This window comes from Sapajus apella, unplaced genomic scaffold, assembly GCF_009761245.1.
Source record: "Sapajus apella isolate SASKATOON/1434 unplaced genomic scaffold, GSC_monkey_1.0 scaffold48, whole genome shotgun sequence".
NCBI classification, from domain to species: domain Eukaryota; kingdom Metazoa; phylum Chordata; class Mammalia; order Primates; family Cebidae; genus Sapajus; species Sapajus apella.
In genome coordinates this window covers 7139639-7148652 of record NW_022436988.1, presented here as the reverse complement: position 1 = coordinate 7148652, position 9014 = coordinate 7139639, and the positions used below count along the sequence as shown (strand labels likewise).

Below are 9014 nucleotides of genomic sequence, written 5' to 3'. Positions count from 1 at the left end.
AGAGAAGATGGCTAGGAAGCGCTGCTCCGGCCGGGCGCAGTGGCTTATGCTTGCAATCCCAGCACTTTGGGAGGCCAAGGCAGGCAGATCACCTGAGGTTGGGAGTTCAAGACCAGCCTGACCAACATGGAGAAACCCTGTCTCTACAAAAATACAAAAAATTAGCCGGGCGTGGTGGCACATGCCTGTAGTCCCAGCTACTCAGGAGGCTGAGGCAGGAGAATTGAGAATTGCTTGAACCCAGGAGGCAGAGGCTGCAGTGAGCCGAGATCGCACCATTGCACTCTAGCCTGGGCAACAAGAGTGAAACTCCATCTCAAAAAAAAAAAAAAAAACGCTGCTCTTAGGTGTGCGTGATCTGCAAGACTGGCCCCTGCTGGCCACCGGGGATAGTGCACAGGTGAAGACAACAGCACATGCTGGGGTGCATCCCAGAGAAGTCCTGTGTCTCTTTGCTTGGAGGGAGATAGTGTCTGGTGGGATCACTGATAGCTAGGGGCTGCTGGGCCGTCAGCAAGACCATAGGGAGCAGGAGTCCCCGAGGGGAGGACAACATCCTCCAGCCCCTTCTCACAGCACAGCCCCTCACAATAGAGGCCTTGTGCAAGCTCCTCTGTGCATAAACACAGAGCTGTCCCAGCTGCACCCACCTCGACCTGCAGCCTCCCTCATTCCCCAGACCTGCTGACAAAGGGATCAGGGAGGCAAAAGGCCAGCTACCCAGCCCAAGAAGAGGGCACTCTACTTGACAGGGGCCTAACCTTTCTCCCCTTCTTCTAACTTTGCCTTGGAGGAGGAGGCTGGAAGGCCAGCTTTCATGCAGCAGTTGCTGGTCAGAAGCCAGGCCCAGCTTGATAGAGTGGTACAGGCTGGTGACATCCTGTAATCAGGGCATCTCCCTGAGAATGCCCACAGGGGCAGGCAAGAGCACCATAGCAGAGAGGGAAGGAAGAGGCTGTGAGGGCCCGGGCAAGGTGCAGCCAGCTCAGCCTCAGTGGGACTGATCAGTGCCTGGGGTGGGGCTGAGAGAAATGACTAAAATGCTCCCGCCCCAAGGTATGGGGAGAGGATGCCCAGGGTAGGGGGCTCAAGGCTCTCATCCCCAGTGTACCACAGCACCCCCCTTAAGACAGCTGCAGAAGGGGTGAAAACTACCCACCTGGCCCTTCTCTATAGCGGGCTAGACTGGCTATAGGCCTGAGTCTGAATCTGAACACAGGCCAAGGCCATCTTGCAGAAACCACAGGGCAAGCCCTTGTTTCCTGCTGATTGACTTGCAGACAGCTGACCGAGTTCCGCAGTGTTCTTCCCTCTACTGACCCACCTGAAGGTGATCCAGGAGAAAGGGACTGCCTTCCCAGGGCTGCCAGACCCCACCCTGACACCTGACACCAGGCAGTGCTTGCATGGAGCCAGGTAGGGGGAGCTGAGCAGCAGAGACCACTGTTGGGGAATCAACCAGCAAGTTGATGAGTGGGAAACTGTTAATTTCCAGTCCAGCCGGTCAGCTCACAGGGCCTCTTCCCCTTGGCTGATGGTTCCTAGGCCAGACAAGTGTTAGACCAGTGGGTCAGGTAGCACCTGAAAGTACCCCGGGTGCTGAAAGTACCCGAGGTCCTGATGGGACTCTGGCTCCCAGAAATTCTGAAAACCAAGCCACCCGACTTGTCCTGAAGCCCTTAGCCTGTGTCCTCAGGAAGGTGGCTGGAAGACCACGTGTTCATGAAGTTGCAGGTCAGAAGCCAGGTCCACTCTTGATGAGGGAGCACCCGTTGCCCTTCTTCGTTTCACCCCTCCTTTTCCCTATTACGTAGTTACACTTTGGACCCCTAGTTCTGGGTAAAACAGCCCTGCTTCATCCCAAAACTGACTGCTATGTGGGCCAGATGATTGAAGTTTAAGGGACAAATTATGTCCCATTTTCAAACTGAAGGTGGTATAATTACAAAGTTAGTGGGTAAGCACTTTGACCTTATTTTCCTGAGACATGTCCCTATACAAATAAGATTCACTGGGTCCCCATTACACGTCATCATGCTATGGGTAGGTAAAACCACCTCAAAATTTGCCAAATTGGGACAGATGACAGTAAACAGAGGCACTATTAAATACACTTCTGGCCAGGCAGTGGCTCACACCTGTAATCCTAGCACTTTGGGAGATCGAGGTGGGAATATCGTTTGAGCTGGAATTTGAGACCAACCTGGGCAACACAGTGAGACCCTGTCTCTAAAAAATAAATGCACCACACCTGAGCAAACCGTTACTGAGGTCACCTCAACCAGGATATTACTGAATATGGACGTCCCAGCCCCAGCTGAATCAGAAGTCTATGCTTTTTGGACATTTCCCCAAACTTTTGAAAAAATTATCATTCGAATGAAAACCATTAACCAAATGAGAAAAATCTTAACTTCAAAAGCTTTATTTTAGTCTCATCCATCAAGGACACAGGATACCTGAAACAGCTCCAACTTTTGCTTTTCTCTGCTCCCTTGCCCTTCCCGTACAGGCTGTTTCCTACAACCAAAAGCTATTTTTGCCTTCTGGGTTGAGCGCTCAAGCAAAGTGTAAAAATATGCAAGTCATTACAGATTATAATCCAAGAGCCTTCTATGCCAGCCTGCAGGGTTTACTAGCATCGCCCACTTGGGTTGTCCCAGGTAAACAAGCTAACTCATCACCGCAGCTAGGTTTCTATACTTATTTCCAGACACTCCTAGATGCTCGAGGATAGCACATTCCAACTTCTCTTTGTAAGCTCCTTCTGAAGCAGGGAGCACACTTTGAGGAATCGTGCCAGAGTTATCAACTTTCTAGAAAAACTGTTCATTGTGTTGTATTCTTTATAGACCTTCATGATCAAGACCTGAAAGATGCCTACTCTTCCCTCTCAAATCTTGTATTTGAAATTAGCCCAAACTTTTTAGAAAACAATTTTAATGGGCAGAACTTTAAGCAGTTACTAGCTTCAACCACAGAATGCTTTGATGACTACGGGCTCTCATGCGGTCTTGCTGACATTCATACCATGCTTTACTAGTGGCCATCACTGCACAAGAAAACTAGCTTCATATGAAAAAGCAGTTTAGACGAAGTTCTACACCTGTGGACTTCTATACCATGGTAACGGGAGTGAGGGAAAGCTTAATATACTTTCTTGGCCCACACTGCAAATACAGCATTATGGCATTTTAATGAAGCAGCTCTTCACATGCTTTCTACAGCATCTTTGTAAATAAAAGGTTCCTGTCTACCAAGCAAAACCTGAAATTATCTAAGCTCAAACATCACTATACAAGGACCTAGATAATGGGATGTGTGAAAGCTTAGTACATTCAATTTAGGTTTTTGACACTTAGTTGGATAAACAAGTTTATTTGTAAATTTAGTCAACATACATAATTGACCTAAAAACTTCAATAGAAGGATAAATCTTTAAACCACTTGGAAGGCCATCTCTATAAAAGTGATTTTCTCAGGACAGTAACCAGATGTAACCTAACCCAACACCATCTTAACTGGCAGAGGTTCAGCGGTTTGGAGCTTTATGCCCCTCCCCACACCAGGTTTTTATAATACAAATGTCACAAAAAAAATAAAAATAAACTTCGGTATTGTTTCCTCTTAGCAGAGGAGAAAAAAAACACTCAACCTAGTTAAGAGACCAACCACAACACAATGAAAAGCTGCACTAACTAGTTCAGAATATTAGTTAACAGATGCTGCTGGTGTGAATAACTCGTATTTTATTCTAGAGCCCTTATAAATAAAATCCCCCGTTAGTGTTTGCATTATCAGCTAGAGGGTTAGTTCACATGTGGTAGAATGAGGACTTATGCAAGGTATAAATGCGCATAGCATTTTACTACTATGAAAACAAGTGCAGTCAGAAGAAAACCAACTGGACTCTAAATTACACACACCTTAATGACAAAGACTCCCCACCACTTGTGAATGTAAAACATTTAATTTAAAAATGTTGACACTACAATATATAAAATAGCTATTATAAATGCACATAGTGTATTCTATAGCTGCCAGGTTTACTTTTTTTTTTTTTTTTTTTAAAGGAAACTGTAAGTTACACTGTGGTTAAGACTTGTATCTTCACCCTTGAAAAAGCCCACATTCTATCACAGTGATGTATGGTCAGACTTAACAGCCCCAATTGTTAAACACTTGGATCAAGTCATAACCAGTTTTATTGCAAAAGGACCCTGTACACATTTATCAATTCTAGTACCTTAATAGCTACCCAACAAGTCATTAACATACAGAAACATGCATCATGAGAAGCAAGAAGTATCACCCATCCCTTCTGCATATTAGCAACTTGTCACTCCTGAGCAACAGTGCTCATATCACTGAGGTCTGTGAACAGTCACTTTTCGCATTCATCCTGAGTGAAAGATGGAATGACTTAAGTACAAATGCAACATATTATAAACAATTTCTTACAAAAAAAGTCACAAATTAAACCAAAGTATTTTACAGAATTTACTACAAAACGCCGTAAAAACTGCCTTCACTTAAGCTCTCTCCCCCCGTATCCGGCGAGCCAACTGGATGTCTTTGGGCATGATGGTGACTCTCTTAGCGTGGATGGCACACAGATTAGTATCTTCGAACAGACCCACCAGGTACGCTTCACTAGCCTCCTGTTGAGGACAAGAGCCACACTATTAATGCCCCTTGGAGAGCGGAAACTGCCCAGCCCTTTCCCGGCCCCCAGGTCTTTGTCTTGTTACCTGCAGCGCACCGATGGCAGCGCTCTGAAACCTCAGGTCGGTTTTGAAATCCTGCGCGATCTCCCTCACCAACCTCTGGAAAGGCAGCTTCCGGATGAGCAGTTCGGTCGACTTCTGGTAACGACGAATCTCCCGAAGCGCTACGGTCCCGGGCCTGCAGCGAACAGGGGACCGGTGAGCGGGCGCCGCCGCACAAAGCTGGCCGCCGCCAGGCCATTGTTTCCCCGCCAGGCCTACCTGTAGCGATGAGGTTTCTTCACCCCGCCGGTAGAGGGAGCGCTTTTCCTGGCAGCTTTCGTGGCCAGCTGTTTGCGGGGGGCTTTCCCACCAGTGGATTTACGAGCAGTCTGCTTGGTTCGGGCCATTTTCTTTTACCTGAAAAAGACACCCGGAAATAAGGCGGCCGCGCTCTCCCCGGGGTCGCCCCCTAGGTCGTCCCCCGGGGCTGCAAGAGGAAGCGACAAGCCCCGGCCTCTCCGCCTGGACTCCCGCCTCCCCGCGCCCCAGCTCGCGGCGGCAGATGGCCGAGGGCCTCCACCTCCTCCCCCTCCCCTAATGACTCAGGCTGCGAGAAGCGGCAGCCTCCCTCGGGAAAGGGGGGGCGCGGGGAGGAGTCACTTCCCTCCCTCGACGGGCGGAGGCCCGACTGCCCGGAACCCAGCGTCGGGGCCTCTGAATCACCTCCGGGAAGAAGGCGGGAACGCGATTCCGGAACCAAACCCCAAAGGGAAACCTCCCGGCGCCATACCGGACCCGACGCCAGTGGCCCCAGCAGCCCCGCCGCTCGGCTCCCAACGGTCGCAGCCCGCGGCGCTAACGGCTGGCAAAACCTGAAATCGCGGGTAAACCCACAAACGCTTACCCAACGCCGAAGTTTTAGGCCACTTCTCCGACCGCCGCGCCGCTTCCGCTACCCAAGGAAGAGCCGCAGTCGACAAGCAAAGAAACGACACGACCACAACGAACGACCAAACCGCTCTGCGCTCCAAGCCCCCTCGACGCCTCCGTTTTTATACCCACGCTTCACGCTGCGTCTCTGCGTCATAAAACCCTTATTTGCATACACCAACGACTTTTTCTATTGGTGGGCGCTTTCGCCGACGCGCTGACATCCCCCGACACAAAGGCCGTGCTTCGGCTCTGTTCCTTGATTGGTGCATATCTAGGCCGCTGATTGGCTGTTAAAGTGGCCTAATGATTGGCTAGATGCAAAGAGGAATGGACGAATCACAGTTTAGCACTAAGCGGCTCTTCTGATTGGATAAAATGGAGCTATGTTTGGATCCTTCCCTTGGTTCCAAAGCTCTACAATAGAAAGTCAATGCAAATGAATTGCATTGGTCTCTATCAGGATGAGCAGGACTCTAAACTTACAGGCATCAAGCGAAACTAATGCACGCGGAGAGGCTACTTTAACAAAATTTTTGTAAATATTTTCCGATGTAAAATAAAACGTGTTCCCTGGATTATTTACTTTTCATAATGTTTAGATCGTTAATGTGAGAATTAGAATCCAGTAAATCATGTTATATTATCAAGTATTTCATATATCATGCACATACATTTTTAACCAAAAACAGATCCTTTGGTTGCGGGGGAAGGGGTAAATAATAGATACAAATAAACATGTTAATAAATTATTTTAGAGGAACTTTTGTTGAGTTTTTAAGCTGTCACAAAATATTTTGTGATTTCAATATGCTTAAACAAGAAGTAACCTACTAAGTAACATGTTACTTGACTCATGTAATTCAACTGAATGAAATGACTACAGCCAGAAAGGAAATAGTCTTTCTATAGTCTTTGCATGTCCATAAAGAAAAAACGAAAGATAACTAAACTAAATATGTGCCCTTTTGTTTAACAGCATATCCTGACAGGTATTACTTCTGAAGAAACATGACAAATGTGTAAACATGCTAATCTCTACCTTTGCCTAAGTAAATGTCTTGGATGTTCCTCAATTGCCTCAAGTATATAAAATACCAAAGCAGGCTTAAGGTTAAGACTAGCCAAGCAAAGCCCAGAAAATTGAAATAGAGCCTTGGACATTGTACTCTATAGTTCTGATGCTTGGTTCAACAAATATTCTATACTATTAAAAAAAAAAAAAAGGAGCTGAAACAGGTATATATAGGTTTCAACTAAGATAATTTTTTTCTTTTTTGAGGCAAAGTTTTGCTCTCCTTGCCCACACAGGAATGTAATGGTATGTTTTCGGCTCACCGAAACCTCCACCTCCCGGGTTCAGGCAATTCTCCTGCCTCAGCCTCCCAAGTAGTTGGGATCACAGGCATGTGCCAAGGTGATCCATCCACCTCGGCCTCTCAAAGTGCTAGGATTACAGGCCTGAGCCACTGCGACCAGCCAAGGTAATTTTTTTTTGAAGCAGGGTCTTGTCCTGTCACCCAGGCTAGAGTTCAGTGGTGTGGGGACCACACCTCACTGCAGCCTTGACCTCCTAGACTCAAGCAATCCTTCTGCCTCAGCCTCCCCAAGTGATAGGATTACAGGCATAAGCCACCAGGCCTGGCCGTTAGAGAATTATAGTACATAAGTACAAATATCAGTATCTCAATATTTACTTGCCACACCAATGGTCAACTATCATACCGAGAAAAAAATGCACAATTCGTAAAAGTAGCTCATCTTCATCTCAATCTCTGGTACCAAATTCCTGTCATTATTTCAGCCTTTTTAATCTTAACATGCACATTATTTAATCATCATATACCTAAATTTACTGTTTAACCAACTTTGATTTCTGCCTTTTACTCAAAATTTGAGGTAGGGAAAAATTACATGATCTTTATTCATGCCATGCTGAGAAGAGAAACCTAGGGATTCTCATACTTTGTTCTCAGACCTGTGTTAAGAAACGGGACTGTTAGGCCGGGCGCGGTGGCTCAAGCCTGTAATCCCAGCACTTTGGGAGGCCGAGGCGGGTGGATCACGAGGTCAAGAGATCGAGACCATCCTGGTCAACATGGTGAAACCCCGTCTCTACTAAAAATACAAAAAAAAAAAAAAAATGAGCTGGGCATCGTGGCACGTGCCTGTAATCCCAGCTATTAAGGAGGCTGAGGCAGGAGAATTGCCTGAACCCAGGAGGCGGAGGTTGCGGTGAGCCGAGACTGCACCATTGCACTCCAGCCTGGGTAACACGAGCGAAACTCCGTCTCAAGAAAAAAAAAAAAAAAGAAAAGAAAGAAACGGGACTGTTTAAACACAGATATAAGGCTGTCAAATTCTCTAGGATGCAACCAGAAAAATGACTTGTCATCTTTCTTTTTTTGACTACCCCAATGGCCTGGAGGAGGAATGGGCTTCTAAATTGGTCCCTGATTTGTGCTCCAGGATTTTTCTAGGTGATACAGAACCTTGTAATTTCCATGCCTCCCTGTGGATGGACAATTTATTTCCAGTTTTGCTAATTATTAGAAACTAAAGCCACCTGGAGAAAAAAGGTATGAATTTACATTTATCCATTTAAGGATGATTAGTGAAATAGGCTGTCTCTCTTACTTGGTAGTCACACAGGTATGTTTCACTTTTTCCAAATTGGTATAAGGGAAGAACAGCAAGCAACACAGGAAGTGAGGAAGAAGCAAAAATGTCTATACAATGAAAACAATAGAAAAAAACCCAATAGTTGGCCGGGCGCGGTGGCTCAAGCCTGTAACCCCAGCACTTTGGGAGGCCGAGGTGGGTGGATCACGAGGTCAAGAGATCGAGACCATCCTGGTCAACATAGTGAAACTCCGTCTCTACTAAAAATACAAAAAACATTAGCTGGGCATGGTGGCGCGTGCCTGTGATCCCAGCTACTCAGGAGGTTGAGGCAGGAGAATTGCCTGAACCCAGAAGGTGGAGGTTGCGGTGAGCCGAGATCGCGCCATTGCACTCCAGCCTGGGTAACAAGAGCGAAACTCCGTCTCAAAAAAAAAAAAAAAAAAAAAAAAAAAAAAAAAAAACAACTCAATAGCAAATGTGATGTAGCCTGTAGGCTACTGTCCTGGTTCCTCTTCTGTCAACAACTTGCTGAGTAATTTTTGGCAAGTTTCTTAGCTTCTCTGGGTTTCGGTTTCCTCTTTTGTAAATTAAGCAGTTTGGATGATATCATCCCCCAATTCTACCAGGACATACTTATTCTGAAGCTCATGGTATACATTTATTATTTAAAATCTAGTGCTGTGAACTCTAGTTCTTTTTTTTTTTTTTTTTTAACTTCATTAAAACAAATTTTTTTTTTTTTTTTTTTCG

The 9014-nt window shown here is 46.2% G+C and overlaps 1 protein-coding gene and 1 long non-coding RNA gene across 2 annotated transcripts in view; both read right to left on the bottom strand.

Annotated features, from left to right (window-relative positions):
* Positions 1 to 294: 294 nt before the first annotated feature.
* Positions 295 to 9014, bottom strand: part of LOC116525652 — a 19649-nt gene continuing 10929 nt past the window's right edge. Inside the window, exon 3 of the long non-coding RNA XR_004257763.1 lies at positions 295 to 1796. This is a non-coding gene — a long non-coding RNA (uncharacterized LOC116525652). The remainder of the gene's footprint in view (positions 1797 to 9014) is intronic.
* LOC116525651 (histone H3.3) lies at positions 3363 to 6214 on the bottom strand. Its single transcript, XM_032241663.1, has 4 exons — positions 5614 to 6214; positions 4989 to 5126; positions 4752 to 4905; positions 3363 to 4661 (listed from the first exon to the last, which is right to left on the bottom strand). The coding sequence occupies exons 2-4, from the start codon at positions 5114 to 5116 to the stop codon at positions 4533 to 4535; spliced, it is 411 nt and encodes a 136-aa protein (XP_032097554.1). The 5' UTR covers positions 5117 to 5126; positions 5614 to 6214; the 3' UTR covers positions 3363 to 4532.